The sequence below is a fragment of the Mustela nigripes genome, chromosome 12 (genome assembly GCF_022355385.1).
Source record: "Mustela nigripes isolate SB6536 chromosome 12, MUSNIG.SB6536, whole genome shotgun sequence".
NCBI lineage: Eukaryota > Metazoa > Chordata > Mammalia > Carnivora > Mustelidae > Mustela > Mustela nigripes.
This window is the reverse complement of record NC_081568.1, coordinates 136956113-136976223: the sequence shown is the minus strand read 5'-3', so window position 1 is coordinate 136976223 and position 20111 is coordinate 136956113. Positions and strand designations below refer to the sequence as shown.

Here is a 20111-nt window from a genome sequence, read left to right as displayed (position 1 = left end):
TAGGAAGCCCTGTTTGCTGGATGGACAATAATCCAAACTTCCAAAACCGATAAAATAGGCTGTTGAGGATTGATAGAACAAAGAGATTGTAAGGAAACACTGAACATTTATTGAATGCTAAGTGTGCACCAGAGACTCTTGCGGACATTGTCTTACCCTCACAGTGACCCCACGAGGTGGCCGGGGGTGTGGGAACCCAGCTCTGGCTCTAGAGCCCTGTACTTCCTACCACACCATCATGCCTCTAAAAAATGGAAATGACTAACGAGTGAAGGTTAATAAAAAATCATGGTACGCAAGCTAGGACAAAAGGGAAATAGGATTTGACATTCAAAATATAATTTATATATATTCGTATTTATTATATTTATTTATATAAATTTTAATTTGTTTGTTTATTATATGTTTATATTTATTTACCTGTTGGATAAAGCTGGGCAATTAGACCAGACCAGGGTCCCAAGAAGATGGAGTGGACCAGGGTGCAGCTTTAAGAGGGAGGGATCTTCTTGAGGGAAAGCTTCTCAAGAAACAGGAGAAGATGGGGCGCCTGGGTGGCTTAGTCAGTTAAGTGTCTGCCATCAGCTCAGGTCACAAACCCAGGTTCCTGGGATCGAGCCCCAGGGCAGGCTTCCTGCTCAGTGGGGATCCTGCTTTTCCCTCTCGCCACACAGCTTGTGCTCTCTCTATCTCTGTCTCTCTCTCTCAAATAAATAAATATAGTCGAACTGTAAATCCTGAAATCCATATTGGTGACTTTCTTATGAAAAATATTTGAGAATTTTCAGGGAACATTCAATGAAAATTCTCACAAATTTCTGGAGTTATATATATATATTTTTTTCTTTTCTTTTCTTTTTTCCCCCAGTATGTCTTACCTAAAAAAATGTGATCATCTCTTTGGAGTGTTTCGTTTGGGGAGGCTGGACAGGATTAATTCCCGTCCTGGTGTTGCAGTGTAAACAGCTTTTTGCCTGTCTTTTGTCATTAATGATCATGCTGTAGATGTAGCCAGTGCATTGTAAGCCGATCTGTCAAGGCAAATAAACAATTCACCTTGTTAAAATTCCCTAAATCTTGCATTAATAAAACCAAACTAACCCCCTGAACACTCAAGAGATGTCTTCCTCCATACTGAGGTGATGGATGACATGTCTAAGGATCCTGGAAATTAAGTAGTTCAGGTCATTAAAAGTGTCCCACACTTGTTATTGATTTAATTTATTTTAAAAGGTGGGGGTGGAGATAAGAGTGTTACCCCCCCATTATTTTATTTTTTTTTTAAATCTGAAAGCCACTTGTACACATAATGAAAACTATTGCCTAGGTGAACAGCTCTGTTTTTGTTACAACATTAAGCTTTATTATTCAAATAGGTGTTGTGTCATTCTCCTAAACAATGTCAAGAAACATGGAGATAATCATTACAACTTACTTTATGGCAAAAATTCCCTGGAGCTTCATATATACAGTGATTCTTACAATCCTTGAGTTGTGGGCACTGAAATAATGACCTTATGGGCACCCCCTCAAATTTCTCCGAGTAGATGGAAATTCAGAAGGTCAGTGAAAATAGTAATGAAAGCATGCCTCTAGGAAGAAGAGCTTTTTTCTATTTTAATGCACTTTTTTTGTTTCCCTACCTTCTATTGCCTTTCCTTAAGCCTCAGTGGGTACCATCAGCTAGGTAAGGAATAGGAAGAGACTGAGACAGAGCTGGGTTTTCAGATGACTCCTCTCCAGAAACTGAACATCAGGAGGCTTGAGCGCTGGTGTAGCTTGGGGCTCAGCCTGCCTCCCTCAGTCCATTCACATGTCCCGAACTGGGTCACTATTTTAAAACTCCGCCAGAGAGGGGACCACGCAGTATGTAAATTATGACAGAAAGCAATAGGCTATATAGAATCGCGTATTTCAGAATATCCATAATTTGACCTTTTGTCCTTGGTGCCTCATGCATCACATTGCATAGCTGTGCCTGATCACGGTGTGGGTGACGCCTTAGCATCCCTTCTCATCGTTCTTTAAACCACACGTGGGAGGAGGGCCACGGTAAATGATAGAAATGACCTTTGAAAATAATTCTCTTACTTTCCGAGACTATCATGCAATCTTTGATGTTTTTTCCATGGTCTTCATAAAAATAATAATAAAAAAAAACTGGGGGAGAGTGGTGGGAGAGGGGGGCGACTGTTTAATCAGAACATACACTGGGGCTCTCTTTTTTGAAAACAGATGCCCATGAAAATGCACTTGTACTTGCGTGACTCGGAGAGCCAAGAGCAGGCATGGTTATAACATTGTCCCAGCTCTTTAACAGAGCTCCCTAAATGGAAGAACCGTATAGATTTTTTTTTTTTAAGTATATACACTGATTTACACTTAGGGGTAGAGTTATTACTGACCCTTTAAGTGGAGCTGTCCAAAGGGCCATAAATGTCACTTGATCCAAATGCCGAAAGCGGTGATAGCCAAGGGATCTTGGCTAAATCTTCCAGTTAAAAAAGCCATGTGTAGTATTTTCTAAACAATGTGGTCTCTTGTAGACACACACACACACACACACACACACACACCACCCCTACCCCCGACCACTTAATCATCCAGTAAGGAAAATTTGATGCACGTTTCTTAGCAGTATTATTGATGCTCCCAGGTTTTTAAAATCCTCTCCTCAGAACCTCCACGAAGGCAAGAATTCTGTCTACCCGGTGGCCAGCTGCCTTTCCTCCTAGTCAGCATCTGATGTGTGCTAGATGATCCACAAATGCTGGTTGGATGAGAGGGTAGATAAAAAAGAGTATTTGGGAACACTGAAGAGTGTGCCTGTCTCCTGAATTCTTGGTGGATGAGATGGGGACCACCTCCTCCCCCACCCACCCTTACAGACTGTGATAATGATGCTGTGAAGAACTGAGATGGGTGGTCATGACTTCTGACATAGTTCATTTGATGATTGGTTGCTTAGTAAATTTCGCTTTCCGGATTCTCTTTTCTCCTTTCACAGGCTGTCATTTTGGAAAATGAAGAGCTTCCCAAACTGTTCCTTGATTTCCTAAACGTGCGACACTTGCCCTCGCTACCAAAGGCAGAGAGTTGTGGGTAAGAGGCGTTGTTCCCCTATCGGACGGGACGTGTATCTGAAACTACCCTACAGTTGCTAGTTGGCCTAACCAATAACCACTGCCCCCCACCCTTGGGTGGTGCTGGAAGGGCCAGCCTGGTCACATCGGTTCTCTCCGCTGGGACAGCACTCCCTCGCCCCCTGCCTGTGGTCAAAGGAATTCCTCTGTGGTCTTCGCCGGTATACTGCGGCCCACCGGCAGGCTCAGGTTTAGACTTAAGGAATTGACTTATTAAAATATGCTGCTTCCTGGAGTGATGTTACATGGTGGGAATTTTGAATCTAGATAGCCTATGGAGGGACTAATAGGTTTTTTTGTGGGTACTCGAGCAAAGTCTACATGCCTGTGCATGTGCGGTCACATCATCTAAGAGCTGTGAATGACCTTGGAGGTGATATTAGCCAACTCCCTTATTGTTGACCTGAGCAAGCTGGGACACAGGAATGAAGTGTCTTTCCCCAAATCTCTCATCTTGTAGCTGGCAGAGCCCAGGCTTTCCCACGTGAGCTCTCTTCCCTGCTGTCTTTCTGCCTCTCCCACAGGACCTTCTCATGTGGGGCTGTAGCTCCCAGTCCCCGTGTCCCAAGAACCAGACATTTGCTATCACCATCAGTTGGGAAGTGTTCTTCTGAAGAATGAACTCTGAAACAAGCCCCTTGCCCAGCTCTGGGCACCTGGCTCAGGTTGAGCTGGCCTCTGAAGGCCATCAGCATCAACCCTGACATATCCAATCCATTTATGGGGAAACACATCATTACAAAGACTCTGCAAACCCACGCAGGGGAGGGGGTTTTGTTCATCCTCCTGCCACCTCCAGAGCCCCCCGAAGGACGCACACTAACTACAAGATGGTCATGGGGACCACACCCAGCATCGGGTTAAAACCCGGCTGTCTGCGGGAGGAAAGGCTACAGACCCTCAGCCCTCCACCCCGCCCCCCACCCTGGCAGTGTTGCTCAAGGCCCCTTTCCACTCACCCCACAGCAAGAATTATATACTGAGCTCACCAAATAATAGGCATTGTCCATGTGGCCTGTTCTGACTGAGTGCATTTGCTAGGACCTTGGGGAATGTTTTTAAGAAGAGATTTTTAGGAATGACAGAATGAAATCTTAACTCTATTATAGAAGCCTGAAAGTAAAACCATAGGGTTTGTAAGTGATCCTCAAGAAAACTGAAGTTCAAGAATATGGCGGTCTTAGATTCTTTAGAACGAGGCATCACAATCACTTCTCGGCCTTTTGGCTAAGATCAAGTGTAGAATGTAGTCATCAGTCATGCTGTGGCTTTGTCAAGGCACCTCTCTTTTCCTAATGTTTCCCAATTTAGAACTTTAAGAATACAGACTTTTTTCCTTGGTTTGCAACAACATTTACCCAACTGACATGGTCTTCCTCTTCTTCTTTTAAAAAAAAAAAATTCTAGATCTTTTGATGAGACGGAATCTGAAGAATCAAGGTAAGAACTAATACTAGTCAATCAAGAGTTACATGAAACCAGAAACAGGACCGTGGTTTTGCTAAGTGGTGAATTACTGTGGCGTAAGTGTATCCCGTCACAATCTTCTTGATAATATGTGTTAGGCAGTTGATTTACAAATATGTGATAGAAAGTGAGAGAAGTCACCAGTTATATTGAACCCTACATTGTTTTATGCCAGTCCTAAGAATACTATTTTATCAATCATTGTGCTCTGAAATGGTGCACTTTTCATCAGTGATTTGTCAAATAGATGGTATACCCATTTCAGATTCCTCAAAGAGATGTTGAGAAGGTGAACGCAGGGCTGGTTTGTTCCCTGTAACTCTGCTCACTATTATTCACCCACGCGGTGAGATACATAGACCTTGAGATGTCCCCACACAGCAGTTTGATCCCCTCAAAGCTAGTTTGTAGTGTTTTCTGTTTACCGTCGTCCCCTGATGCTGACATGCCTGTTCTTGACCTTTCCAGCAAACTGTCCCACCAGCCCGTGCTGCTCTTCCTCAGGGATCCATTCGTCTTGCCTACAGCCAGCGGTAATCAAACCTGTCATCTGCTAACAGCTCTTTACTGATCTGACCCTGCACCACATAAACCACGTTTTTAATACAGGTCTAACAGAGTGACATTGGTCCAGGGCTTAATAATCTGCCAATAAACCGGCGCTCTTGGTGTCGGAGACATTCAGAATTTTAATTGGGGCAGGCCTTTCTGCACGAAATGTGATTTTTCTTTCTACCTGACCAGGCAGTTTTGAATGAGAGTAATAAAGAGGAAAGATATTTATTGGCTTTTCTTTTCTTTTTGTTTTTGTTTCTGGTGGTGTTATGTTTTGGTCTCTGCTTGTTTTTTATCCAGATGATAAGGTTTGAGTCTAAGGCTCTGGTTCTTGTTTTTTTTTTTTTTAATGCTTTTTCCCCAAAGCGGTGTATCTATATTACATGTATATCTTTACTTCTGTTTAGGTTATAGCATCTTAGATGGTCAGCTGTGCATTTTTAGAAGTTATATACTAAAATAGAATGAATTTATGCACACATGTAATCAATATTTTATTTTTAAAGATTTTATTTATTTATTTGACAGATCACAAGCAAGCAGAGAGGCAGGCAGGCTCCCTACTGAGCAGAGAGCCCATTGTGGGCTCGATCCCAGGACCCTGGGATCATGACCTGAGCCGAAGGCAGAGGCTTTAACCCACTGAGCCACCCAGGTGCCCCTGTAATCAATATTTTAGCCTGGGTCCTCTCTTTATGCCAAGAAATTTGAATTCTTCAGAGTTCCTCTCAAAATGGCCTGCTCTACACCTCCTCATGAGTGCCTTCTCAGACGTTACTCCTTTAGTTTTATAATAGCCTCATAAAATAGGCAAGGTGGGTATCCTCATTGGCTAATAAGAGAGTTGGAACCCCAGGAGGTCTCCAACTCGCCTGGTGTCACATGGCTGATGGGCAGACCCCCTTGGTGCTTAATTTCTTTACGTTAATTGAACATTCAGCCCTTATTAGTAGGAGTAACTAAATAGCAGAGCAACTCAATGGCAGTAGGTAAGTGATTTGTTGAAACCGTACCTACATTCTGACAATAAAACCCTATCACCAGCAAGAGAGAGGGGACCATTCTGTGGCAACGGCGCGTGCACGGAGATCAGTGACTTAGCTGGCAGCGTGAAGAAGGCAGGCCAGGACCCAGCCCAGCTCAGTGGAGGGACCATTCTTAGCACCCTGATCTGAGAGAGCTGACATTCCTTTGCAATATGGGAATATGCTCTCAGAGTATGTTCCCTGTACAGCCCTTTCCGTAAGACATAATTGCCTTTCTCTAGCATTTGCTTCCTGTGTTTTAAAAAAAAAAAAAAAAAGGCATATTATATCAGTTGACTTTAGGTCAACAACATGTTGCCTCACGTAAGCTAGGCTAGATGAAATGGGCGATGTTCTGTAAAGCATTCTGTTTCTTTTCGGAGCATGGTTCTACCAGTGCCCTGTACGGTATAGTACTCTGTGCAGGTATGACGGATGGTCAGAAGTTTCCGGCATGGGCCCGACGCTCCTGTGGAGGTGGGGAGCACGGGCTAATCGCTGTGAAGCCTAGTGGCCAGGGTGCTCAGGGGTCAAGGAAGGCGTTTTATGATCCTTGAGTCCGCATCGTCCCGCCCACTGAGCTGCGTGTGCTGTGCCCCTGGTGGGCAGCAAAGAACAGGAGGCACTCAGGGTCGAACTCCAGGGGCAGATACCTGGAGCTAGAAAGGGCAAAAGTAGGGATCCTTGGTAGAACATTGGCGTGGACGGAGGACTCGCGCAAATGGGGGATAGCAGTTCAGAGAGGACACAGGAATCATGGGTTTTATGGACAGGATGGCCCCAGGCGGGGGAGGGGCGGGCACCAGATCCGGTTTTGGCGCAGTTTGGCTAACCCACCTTTCTGAGTCGGATCCCCGTTGTCTTACAGGCGTGACGCAGCTGATAGGCTCTTGCAGATCTTAAGCTTTTAATCGAGAGGTCAGTTTTACTGGCATCGCATTTCTGGGTTATTTAGGCCTCTTAGCAAAACGTGGGGATACTCTTCCAGAGGATTCTGACTGTGGAAATACCATCGCAGATGACCTGACAGTCAGACGCTATCCTCCTATAAAATGTTAATCATCAGTCTTCTCTGAACATAGGCTCTTTGGCCTGAGTTTTAATTTCTCAGGGGAATTCGGAACAGCTCTCGCGCTGGTCCCCAGCATCATCTCTGGCACAGCCACACTCCAGATATTTCTCCATCAGCTTTCATCAGACCTCCCGTCATCTTTGGCCACCGTTGACCGCTCTCTCCCCTGGGCTTTCCCACTCTCTTACTTTTCTGCCCATCCTGGGCAGCCTACCGGCGGGCTCTCATAGACCCTCTTGTCTTCTCCTGGGCTTTCTTTCAGATCAACTCCTTGCTTGTGGTCTTGATGGCCTTGTGTATGTGTAGCTGGGACACCGTCTTGGGTTTCCAGCCCCACTTTCTCTCTGAGTTGGACTCTACCAGGCTCTCATAGCCCTTCTAAGAGGACTCCCTCCTGTGCTCTGCCGACTTCTTTCTGGGTCTCATAGGTGTGCACTCCGTTCCCCCTCAGGGCACTGCTGTTTCCCCCACCACCTCCCGGAGCCCTCTTCTCGTCCCCACACGGGCACTGCCTCCGCACCTTCCAGGAGGAGCTTGAGAGAGCCTTTGCCCGCTCTGCTCTCAGGGGGCTCTCAGGAGTCTCCCCGCCCCAATCCCATTCCTTTTTTTTTTTTTAAAAGGTCCACGTAAGCATTTACCAGCATAAATGAGAACCAACAAAAGACGACAAGTAAATCTTTCCTCAGTCACATTCCTTGTCATCCCCTCTCAATGGGAAAGAAAGGCCAGGGCAGTCTTCAAGTAACAGCGGACGTGGAATTAAAATCACACGTATGACAAGACCAAAATCCAAAGTGTAGCATGGAGTGGAACAGATCAGGGAGAAAGTGACCTCTGATAATCAGCTCGTTGGCCGCCAGTCGGTGGACCTGGTCATAAAACACCTCTGTTCCATTCACGTGGATCATTTCCTTCCTTTCCTGTCGTGATGACCCACACGGTTCCCTTATTCTCTCTCTGTCATGTTCACCTTCTGAATCTCCGGCCTCTGCTAGTTGCTCAGCACTTGCTGGACGGTAAACACACAGCGCCTTGGTCGGCCATCTTCCCTCTACCGGGGATGCCCGTCGCCCGGACACCCTCGCGCGTGGCCACCGCACCCTCCTTCCCCTGGTATCTGCTCGCAGAGGTCTTTCCTCACCTTCCCGTCTCCTCACCCTCGAGCCTCGCGCCCTGCTTCAGTTTTCCCCTTTATTTATCCTTCTGTAGACTTATTTCTTTATTTGGGAGACAGAGGGAAAGAGAGCAGGCTCAAGCAGGGGGAGGGGCAGAGAGAGAATCTCAAGCAGAGTCTGTGCAGAGCGTAGACCCTGATGCAGGGCTCCATGTCACGACCTCAGGAGGGCGACCTGAGCCGACATCAAGAGTCGGACGCTTAACCGCCTGAGCCACCCCGGCACCCCTCGCCTTGCGCTTAAACTACTGCTTGACCTATTCAGGTGGTATAGCATTACTCAGAGTAATTAATGGTATTTTCTCCTCTTCATCCTTTTCCCCCAAACTTACTTAAATTCCTTTAAGCTGAACATGCTGATGATGTCATCACACTAACCTTCAAACAAACTGTTATGTTTTGGCTGGCAGAGAATAAATACCCACCTGCTAAGCACGTCAATGTGTTCTCTTTGGGCAAATAATTGAAAATTGATCAATATCTCCACTGATGGCTCTTGGTTTCAGTACACTTCTGTGGGGGAGGAATTCTTTTAAAATTCAAAGGAACTGGGGCGCCTGGATGGCTCAGTGGGTTAAAGCCTCCGCCTTCAGCTCAGGTCATGATCCCAGGGTCCTGGGATTGAGCCCCGCATCAGACTCTCTGCTCAGCAGGGAGCCTGCTTCCTCCTCTCTCTCTTCCTGCCTCTCTGCCCGCTTGTGATCTCTGCCTGTCAAATAAATAAATAAAATCTTTAAAAAAAAAAAAATTGAAAGGAACTTTGGAAAATCATTGCTCTTGATCGGGATGAAAAAATATATAGGTTTAAGTCCTACTACAGATTATTAAAGATATGTTGCATGGAAAATTATGTTGTTTCATGCTGGATTAAAGCAAACACTAAGAAATCGAGTGTCATCACCCAGAAGTCATTGAGCTGCTTGTGTACTGAAGATATGTTTTAGGCATAGCTCATGGGTGTGTTCATTTGCTTGTGTCCCTCCTAGCGTGGAAATCCCATGGTATGGGCAGGGACTATTACTTACTTCTCTTCCCAGTGATTATACCATACTTGGTACGTGATGGTAGCAGGTACTAAGCATGTGCCCAGCACAGGTTCAAGTGCTTTGCTTCACCCTCCAATTTGTACAACAACCTTTCAGGCAGGTACTGTTAGGAAACTTCCCTTTACTCCTCAAAGGGAACCCACCACCACTTTGAACTTGTCCCTCTGTATTCTGAATGGCAGCCAGAGCCATCTTTGCCAAACAGGATTTAGTTCTGTCACTTTGCTTAAAATCCTTGCGGGGGTAGGGGGTGGGGGTGTTGCTGGTGGTTCTCCCTGCTTTTTAGACAAAGCCAGAATTTCTGGGCTTGCATACCCCAGGCTTCCTCTCTCACTCTCTTATCAACACTAACCTCCATTCTAGTCTTTGAACTTTCCTGACTCCCTCCTCCCTCAGACTGGTCACCTGCCTTGCCCTCCCCCCCCAATCTTTCTGCCCTCCCTTTGCACGTGGCTTTATGTAGTAGGTACTGTACAGAGGTTGGGTTCATAAGTGAGTGTCCTAGTTTCTGTCTGCAAGTATTGGACCAACTAATTTCCTTGCATAATAGCGATATTTATTGAAAGTGGTGGGCTTTCATGTAAATCCTAGATATAATTAATTACCTGCAGATTGAAGTTAAGAAATTGAACTTCTGGGTCATGTGATGGTTGGGGTTGGCCCCATGCAAAGTATCCTTTCATATTTTACCTCCCCTGATAACTGGAACGTGCCCCATTGGACGCACGCCTCCTCTAAAAACGTGGCTCGTTTTTTCCTGACGGGATGGCTTTCTTCAAAAGGTGCCCTTTTCAGTTAGGAAGACCGCCCCCGTTCCTCCTGCTCCCTGGATGCGTGCGCCACGGAATGACCGTCCTCAGGACAGCTTGGACTGAACGCTGCTGTAAACCACAATGGAAAAACTGCAGCCAAGTATTCCCAGTAGAAATCTTGGAATTCCTTCAAGTATATTGAGATTTTGTTAGAAATTGAATTGCCAGTGTAATCCATCTTCCTTGTGAGAAAACATTCAGATAAAGAGCTGGGGCCTAGCAGCATTAACCATTAGAACATCCCCTAAATCAATAAGCTACAAATCTGGCTGTGCATTCCTGCAGAGCCTGGTCGCGCACCCAAGCGGCTTTCGGCCGCGGCAACATGACAGATAGCGTGTCCTCAGCGAGAGCAGGCTGCAGGGTGACTCGGGTCCCCGAGTTGCTGGGGGCCTCGCCTTGTACCGGTCTGCAGAATGCAGTCGTTGCTTTTTACTGCTGTGCCTAAGAAAAGCCGTTTTCCTTTTGTTTTTCAGATTTTCCAAATGTGGTTATTGAAGGGGTCCTCCATGGGGTATTTTACCCCCATCTACAGCCCAGGTAGAAATCCTCCATGGCTAGAAGAAGCTGAAGCGGGTTTCACGGAAATCAATATCTGCCAAATTAACCTAAACTCTATGACATAACAGCTCTAGCTCGCAGTCAAATTCACAGCCCCAGCTTAAGGCAGGGCAGGGACATTTCCATTAGAATGGTGCTTTTAAAAATAGAACCTGAACCTGGGCGGTGCTGAGGTTAAGGCCAAGTGTTTGAGACATAGAAGGTAACTGCCAGTTTCGAAAACTGTAGGTGGTGGCGGGGAGGGGCAAGTGTAACAAAACAGAAGTTACTCTGTGCTTTAGTTGCACTGTTTGCTGATTGAACATCTTATCGGGAAGCATGGCTGAGACCTATCTGCGTTGGTAGCTTTTTTTGTTGTTCAGATTTTAGGATGCCGGTCTTTTCATCATGAGATTTTCTCGGTCAGTGATAGGTACATTCCATGCGAGGGTCACAGAAACAGCCTGTGCTCGATGTGAGGACGGACCTAACTGGAAATTAAACTATGCTGACGATGTTAGGGCATTTTTAAGACTCTTGTCTTTGCGATTCACATGGCAGTGGAGTTGCTTCATACCCAGGGCTTAGCTTCTAGTGTCAGGACCTAAGATGAAATGGAACGTGGAGAGCGCCTCCTTGACAGCCGTTTCAAAAGGCGCCTTATGGGAAATCTGCGCATCCAACACAACCAGGTTTTCCTCCGGTGTTGGAAGAAAGGACAGTTTCTTCCATTGAGGACCATTTGACATTGTCGGTGTTCGTTTAGGGCAATGTTGCATAGAACCGCATACCTTTCAACACTAGAATCAGTCACCCTGCGCTCTCCAGGATGCTTGTCTTCTGAGAGACCGACGTGAACTGACTTTACCTGAGGAGACGCCACAGTGGTAGCGCTTGGTTTCCTCAAGGTTCTTCAACCCTCATCAGGGATTACTCTTTCATTCAACTGGTGAGATTTTCATGGGATTCATTGTTATTTTCCTTATTGTTTCCTTTTCGCTGACCTCCTATATGGAATTGATGTAAGTTCAACGAATGAGCTGACCCCACTGTACATCTCACTGACATTCATATTTTGAGTAGTAAAGGACAAAAGCATATATACAGACTTTATGTATGTGCTGGATGGGGGCATTTCGTCGAAAACTGATTAATAGCTAGCCTATTTATGGTTATTCATTTTACTAAGCATCTGTGTGGGAGAAAAATATTTGGGTTCAAAATGAATAACTAAATCATGGTTTTTGGTTAGGATCTAAATATACGGGTTTCAAGCCTGCTGCGGACTTTGAGAGATAATGTTTATGATAGATGTGTTACTTCATGCTAGAAACAGGCAAGGACTCTGTAATCTAGTGTCATGAACCAAAAATAACTGAATACTCATGTGTGGGAGATATTTTTTAAATGTTTTGTTGTTAGCTATTTTGAGTTAAATAAAAACAAAGAATAAGAAGTGTTTGAATTTGTCTTCTAGGATTTTACTGGAAACACAAATTGTGTCTTGTCTTTTTATACACACACACACAATTTCTCACATACTCATAGGAGCTTATTTCTAATCTAAGTATTAAGTTACCTCATCTTTAAGCCAATAAGTACTCATTCAATAGGTGATGACTTACAAAGAGGGCAGGATTTTTTAAAAGATTTTATTTATGTATTTGATAGAGAGGGAGAGAGAGAGCACAAACAGGAAGAGCAGCAGGCAGAGGGAGAAGCAGGCTCCCCGCTGAGCAGGGAGCCCGACAAGGGACTTGATCCCAGGACCCAGAGATCATGACCTGAGCCCAAGGCAGTTACTTTACCAACTGAGCGACCCAGGCTCCCCAGGAATTTTTTTAAATATAAAAACCAAGCATTTTTGGTGGCACACTGCTCAGGAAATCTCTTCTGAGGATTTTTTTTTAGCGATGACTTTTATTTATTATTTAATAATTTTTAATATGTAATTTCATATTCCATTTCACTTCCATTATAAGAAATAGAGGCCACAGTAGGTATTTCAAGCAGAGTGGACTAATAAGAAACTGGATGCTCGTAGAATCTTTTGGAAGGATGAGGAGAGTGAACTCCTAGGAGATAATCCAGGAGTGACTTCTGGAATCCTCCAGCAACATCTGGTACTCTACCTGCCAGGAGAGCTACAGCCTCTGCCTTAAGTAGGAATTCAGGGAGGCTGAATTCAGGAGGAATTAGGAGGCTGCTCCTGGAGCTGCTGAGGTAAAGAAAAAAAAAAAAACACCACTGCACCTATGATCCAGCTACCAACAAGTTCAGGAAGTCACTGGGACCACCTTAAATGCCTCATAGCAGTACCCAGGAAGCTGGGGCCTGGGCCTGGAGCAGTGTCCAGCTGATTGCACCTACACCACCATTGCCTCTGAACCCCCATGGCCTTGCTTGCTCACAACTACAGCCTATGCAGTGGGAAGATGGTGTTCACCCACTTCCATCTTCTACTCTTATCTCATGAACGCACATCCATTAGAATCTTGTATCGATGCCCAGCTTCAAGGGAGTCTGGAAGGGGCTGGAACTTCCTGGTCGCTGAAGTTCGGGAATGGACATTGGAAAGACGATGGACTATATTTCCACAGCTGAACATGTAGTAGCATATGAAAGGATCTATAGAAAAGGAAAATCTCCCACCCTGTCTCCTGTATTCCCACTCCCGCTCTCGCCACAAGCAGCTGCTGTGCTTAGTTTAGGTGTGTGTTTGCAGAGAGAGTTCAACCACATGTAAACAAATAATGGATATTTAGTGTACGTGTTCCAACCCCCTCCCACCCCCCACTTTTTTAATAGAACGTGGATTTTTCAAAGCACGGATTCATAGACAATAGAGCAGTAAAGGGTAGAGGGACATAAACAGAAAAAAGAGAAGGAAAAGAAACCCCATTGCCACTGGAGGTAGGATGTGGGGACAGCATATCTGCTGTGCTCCTCCACAGTGCATTTGGTGGTGTGCCTGGGCTTGGTCTTTGATTCCCCCAGGGCTTCATGCAGAACCCTTCTTTGGCCTCGCCTCCACCACACGGCCATTTCTGGACCAGCACCCCTGGTGTCCTTTCTCCCTCAACCCAATGTTTCAAACGACTGACCATCTCTACAACCCCGATAATGCTGACCATCCCAACCTGGGAAGTCTGCAGTCTCATTTCACTTCGAAAAGCATAGAAATCTCAGGATCACAGTTCAGAACGAACAAATGGCTTTCATCTCCTTTGTAATGGTAATGGTAATGGCCACGCAACGTGTTTGGCCAAGGATGCCGGATGCCGGCACAGGCATTAGGGTGGCAACTCTCAAAAGCAGCCAATGACAAGTGTCGGCGAAGATGTGGACACCGCAAAGCCCTCCTTGCTGGCAACGGTGTAAAATGGTGCATCCTCTGCAGAACGGTCTAGCAGTTCTTCCAAAGATGACCCTGTGAGCCAGCAGGTCCCCCTTCTGGGTGTATACCCGAAGGGAGCCAAGTCAAGGGACTTGAACAGATCATTTGCACACCCCAGTTCGTAGCATTGTTCACGAACACCAACAGGTGGAAACAATGCAAGTGTCCATCCGTAGATGAATGGCCAAGCAGAATGTGGTCTGTGCTTGGAATGGGATGTTACTCAGTGCCCAAAAGGAAGGAAGTTCTCACACATGCTATAGCTTGGGTCAAAGTGAAAGGACCACTCCTGTGCGATTCTACTACTATGAGATACCTACAATAGTCCAGCTCCTAGAGACAGAAAGTAGAACGGTGGTTGTCAGTGACTGGCGGAAGGGGGAAATACACACTGACACTGATTCAGCAGGGGAAGATGAGAAGGTTCTGGAGATGGGGGAGACAGGGATGCTTGGATGATAGTGTGACTGTACTTTACGCCACTGAGCTATACTCTTTGTAACGGTCAAAATGGTAAATGTCGTGTCATGCATGTTTACCAAAAAGCTTTTCAAGTTTTACTTTTTAAAGGATTTTAAGTGAGTATGGATGTAATACACTAAAATGATATCTGCCGGGGAGCAGGAGGGATTTGGACACACATCCTGGGTGCCATGCTCCTCTCCCTCACAGCCTCTCCAACAGCAGTTCTCCCTCAGGGCTACGCCGGGTCTCTGAATCACTAAATCTGGGGTGGGTAGGGGCCTTTCTCTGGGTACTTCAAAAAACAACCGAGTTGATGCCAATAATGCACATATGGTAGGAACCCCTTTTGGGGGGATGTGAGGCTGTAAGATGCTTTACAAACTACTCTTCTTTCACGGCTGCTGACTTTCCTACCTCCTGCAGGACCCGCTGTGAAGAGAACATCCTTCCGACTCCCGCAGGAGGCCACAGGGAGGTAGGTGTACCTCATAGTCCTTTAGAGTGTGTAACACACGCACCGCAGACTGGGCGACTTGTGAACAGCCTGATCCATTTCTCATGGTTCTGGAGGCTGGGAAGTCCAAGCTAGGGCCCATGCACATTGAGGGTCTGGTGTGGGGTGATCTTTCCTATGTCCTCACATGGTAGGAAAGGGGTGAGGAATTCTCTGGAGCCTCTTAGAAAGGTACCCATCCCTTACTATCTCCTACCTCCAAACACCACCACACTGAGGATTGCGTTTCAACGTACGAATTTGGGGCTGGTGGGAGGGACACCGACATTCAGACAGCAGGACTCTGCAGAAGCAGCAAGAGCGACAGGCACCTGTGAGTCGTGGTCTCACTGATGCTCTTATTGAACATGTATTCAGTTCCTCCTCCATGCCTCCGAGCTCCCTCACCGGATTAAGGCACTGTGTCAGGCATCTAAAGAACAGAGACAGAATCATTGCTTTTTTTGGAATTTGGGACCATTTACTAGAGTGTCTTTCTGTTTAATTGCATTGGTTATGAAGTTCAGGGAGTAAGGCTGTCCTCTCCAGCCTCTCCATAGACACAAATTTGAAGCTGTCCTTTTCATCCCGGCTTTGTTGCGGTTTTCATCCTTGATGATAATTACAGATTTTGAATTCTGCAGCGGAAACCCAGGGAAGAAGCAAACACTAACTCAAAACTGATATTTCTGCAACATTTGTGTTTCCTGCCCCGGGAGCATGTGTAGTGAAAGTCTGAACTCTGGTGAGGATGAAGAGACATTCATTTTCGTATGAGGGGGAGCAGGGTACATTGAAATGGTAAACCTCTAAAGTCCCTAGAATTAGGTAGAGAAGAATCTGGTTTTATATCCTAAGAGTAGAACTGTTAAGTATGACCTCTAGAATGTGAAACGTTTTCTGTCTTCAGGACTCTCCCGTCATCAGTCAGAGAGACACCACAACAGTGTCTCCAGCTTTGACCCTCTATTTGGATACTCCTGTGTGCTGAGCTCCTACTGAGTGCTACATAGAGTTGGATAGGGTTTTTTTCAGACCTCATCCCAGTATAACTTCACAAACTTTTTATGAGCTTTCATTGAAAAAGAAAGTAAAGTTCAGAGGGATTGGTAAGTAGCTACTACGTCTGAGTGCCACTTTGGGTGCCGAGAGGTACTAGGCTAAATTCTTTCCATAGATTGTCCCACTGAAGACTCACGACATCTTTATGAGGTCTGTATTCTTACCGTTCCACTTTTACAGAGAGAAATGAAAGCTAGAAAGACAAAAGACCTTTGCCAAGGCTACCAGTTAATAAAAGAGATCACATTTTGAAACCTTTATCCCCCAAATTTAGGCTCATGCACTCCCCCATCAGTTTCCCAGTACAGTGGTTCATATTTATGTACATATTTGAGCCACACGTGAGTACTCTAGTGGGAAAGAGCTGGGCGTATAGTGGTTGCTGATCTTTCTACAGGACGTTGCAAATTACCGGGCGCTTTCCCCTACCACGTGATGAAACCAGGCTCTGTGTGCCCAGCTGCAGCTCCTCCTGCATCTCCCTGTGTCCACTGTCACTGCAGGCTGATCGGCACACCAGAGCCACAGGTGTCTTTTTCAAGTGTCCATCAGAACCTGTCACCTGCTGCCGATCTTCCAGGAGCTTCCATTCCCCACGTAAAGCTGAAATTCCCGCCACCCTCTCCAAGTTCCTCCTTCAGATATTCATCCCATGGTGACACTGGTGTTTCCATCCCCAGAACTTGCCAACCCTAGTCCTTCCTCAGGACCTGCTGGTCTCTGGCTGAAATAGACATTCTCCCTTGGGAAGATGGTCATTCTCAAACCTGCTAGGTCTCCGCTTGTACCTCCCCTCCCCCAAAGAACCCCTCTTTGGTCACGCCAGTCTGCACCATGATTTTTAAACATCCCTCGCACTGAAGTAGAGTTGACACACACTAGTTTCCAGTGTGCAACATGATTGAACAATTACCCAGTCCTCACCATTTGTGCAGTCACCATCTGCCACTGTACAACCTTATTACAACATTGTTGACGCTATGCCCTGTGCTGTACTTTTCATCTCCGTGACTTACTTATTGTGTAACTGGAAGTTTGTATCTCTGAATCCCCATTACCTACTTAGCCCATCTCCCCACCCCCTCCCCTCTGGCAACCGCCAGTTTGTATCTGTGAGTCTGCTTGTGTGTCCGTTCATTTGTTTTTTGGTTGCACATGTAAGTGAAATCATGTGGTGTTTGTCTCTCTCTGACTTCTTGTGCATCAGAGCAAACTATTACTTCATAGCAGTTTTCATCATCTGTAATTATCCTGTTTGTTTATTTGTTGACTTTCTTTCCCCTGCAAAGAACTTGAACTCTGAGAGCAGGGGCATCTCCTGACTTGTTTCTGCTCCTCCTTCAGTGCGGGGGGGTCAGTAGATCTCAGGAGACACTGTTGAAGGAGTAGGTGCCCAGTGCCCGTGTTCCCAGTGCCCAGCTCAAGGGCAGGAGAACCTTCATAAATGCATGTGGAGTCAGTGACCGTGAATGAGGATTTGCGAACATCTTCCCCAGTTCCTGTAACATTTCATTACGTCCTGATCTGAAAACAATGATTTCCTACAATTGCTCACTAATTTGATTGGGTTGGGTAACTACACACTTGGGTGATTTCTTAAACTATCCTACTTAATAAATGATGAAGCGAATTCAGTGGTTAGAAGCCATGTTTGGGAGATGCCCTAGGGCAGTGATTTTCAAAGTTTGGACCTGGAACCAGCAGTACTGGTATAACCCAAGAACTTGTTGGAGTATTATTTCTTAGGTCCTGCCCTAGATATACAGACTTCGGTCACTGCTCTGAGTGTGGGGCCTGGAGATCTGGTAAGCCCTTCAGGTGATTCTCAGGCACAAGGAAGTCTGAGAACCACACTAGGACATTTCAAATTGTTTTCGTAATTTTTTTTGTTGCCTTCTATTTTTAAAAAAATATTTTATTTTTAAATGTTTTTTTTTAAATATTTAAACTTTAAAAAAATGTTTTTAATTAAAAAAATAACCTCACTATTTCTAGGGGGAGCAGACACAGAGTCAAACATTGTCAGTCTGGCTACAACAGAAGGCTGATGATACCTTTAGGACAACAGTCCAACCCAACAGCATCTCCACAAAACTGATAAGGTATTTTAAATGTAGTAAAAGATAAGAGCTGTCACACTTCGAAATTATCTTCTATCATATGAACTTTTATATCTGTTATTATGGTAATTTTTCTTCATAGAAGGCAACAAAATGTTTTTCTAAACCCTTGGTATCTTTCTAAATTTCAATCTGAATTTGAATGTGACTTTATGGAACTTACAGAATATTATGCTATTGGATAGATAAAAATCCCTGAAATTTGTCATTATGAAGTGTGTTCATTGCTATGAGTAAAAAATGAAAATTGACTTAAATTGCAAGGAAGCTACCTAATTTAGATCAGGGCAGGGCAGAAAACTCCTCTGAGGAAGTGGCATTGAACTTGAGACCTTAAGAGTACTGGAGGAATAGACAAAGAAAGGGGGAGAGGAGTATATAGAGGAGAGACGAGCGGGTTCCCTGATCAGGAGAGAACTGTATCAAGACTTGTAAATAAGTCTTCACAGAAAGCCAGTGAGTGTGGAGGACAATGAGGGGCTGATGCTGTATTCCACAGCACTCCCCTTGAGAGGTGGCATTCAAGTCTTTGACTCCTAGCCTTTGTGTGATCAGAAGCCATGGATGGGTTTTACACAAAAGAAATATGATCTATTTTATTTTCCTTTATTCAGCTGATGGACAATCTTAATTTTTACATTGATTTCATTTTTGATCAGTCATGAGACATTTTAAAATTTTTTTCAAGTTGTTTTATTATTTAGTTTGTCTCTACTCCCCACATGGAACTTGAACTCATGACCCAGAGATCGAGAGTGTCACTCTCCTCCCACTGAGCCAGCCAGCTGCCCCAGCATGAGACATTTTAAACCACGAACTTTAAAAAAAAAAAAAATCCTTCAGACAGCTTGTAAATATCAACAAACAATACACCACTTAGGGTAATACCCATGATGAATCACACTTGAGCCAATTTATTTTTAAAAGATCCTTCTGGGGGGGCTCCTGGGGGGCTCAGTGGGTTAAAGCCCCTGCCTTTGGCTCAGATCATGATCTCAGGGTCCTGGGGTCGAGCCCCACATCGGGCTCTCTCCTCGGCGGGGAGCCTGCTTCCTCCTCTCTCTCTGCCTGCCTCTCTGCCTACTTGTGATCTCTCTCTCTCTCTGTCTAATAAATAAGTAAAAATCTTTAAAAGATCCCTCTGGCTGCTGATGAGGAATGGCCTGGCCAGGATCTGAAGCAGAGAGACTATTAGGGAACCCCTTGAATAATCTGGGTGAGCAATGACCCTTTGTGGGAGGGTGGTGGCTCTAAAGAGGATGAGATGTGGATACCAAGATGTTTCACACAGCTTACCCATATTCTTAATGATGAACTTGGATGTAGTACGTAAAAGGAAGGGAGAAAGAAGTCAAGGATGGGTTTTGGGCTTGCAAAGCAGGGGAGTGGGGGTGCCATTCATTGACTGGGGCTGGGAGTGGGAGGTTGGGACCTGCTTTATACTAAATGTTTGCCCCCACCCCCACTCACATTTATATGTTGAGACCTACTCCCCAGTGTGATGGTATTTGGAAGTGGGCTTTTAGGAGGTGGTTAGGTCATGCGAGCAGGGAATTCCCTTGCTCTGTCCACCAGGCAAGGACACCACAAAAAGACGGCAGTCCATGAAACAGGAAGAGGACCCTCCCCAGTACCCTCTTTGGCCACCAGCCTCCAAAAGGGTGTTTACAAACCACTCAGTCTGTGGTACTTTGCTGTAGCAGCCTGAATGAGAACAGAACCCCTATCCCCAGGGAGCTC

The 20111-nt window shown here is 45.4% G+C and overlaps 1 protein-coding gene across 2 annotated transcripts in view; it reads left to right on the top strand.

Annotated features, from left to right (window-relative positions):
• Window positions 1-12295, top strand: part of SNX24 (sorting nexin 24) — a 157996-nt gene extending 145701 nt beyond the window's left edge. For both annotated transcript variants that reach the window (XM_059418428.1, XM_059418429.1), the window contains 4 exons: window positions 3008-3102; window positions 4551-4583; window positions 5079-5143; window positions 10771-12295. In XM_059418428.1, coding sequence (XP_059274411.1) covers window positions 3008-3102; window positions 4551-4583; window positions 5079-5143; window positions 10771-10838 — 261 coding nt within the window. In that variant the 3' untranslated portion in view covers window positions 10839-12295. The remainder of the gene's footprint in view (window positions 1-3007; window positions 3103-4550; window positions 4584-5078; window positions 5144-10770) is intronic.
• Window positions 12296-20111: the final 7816 nt, after the last annotated feature.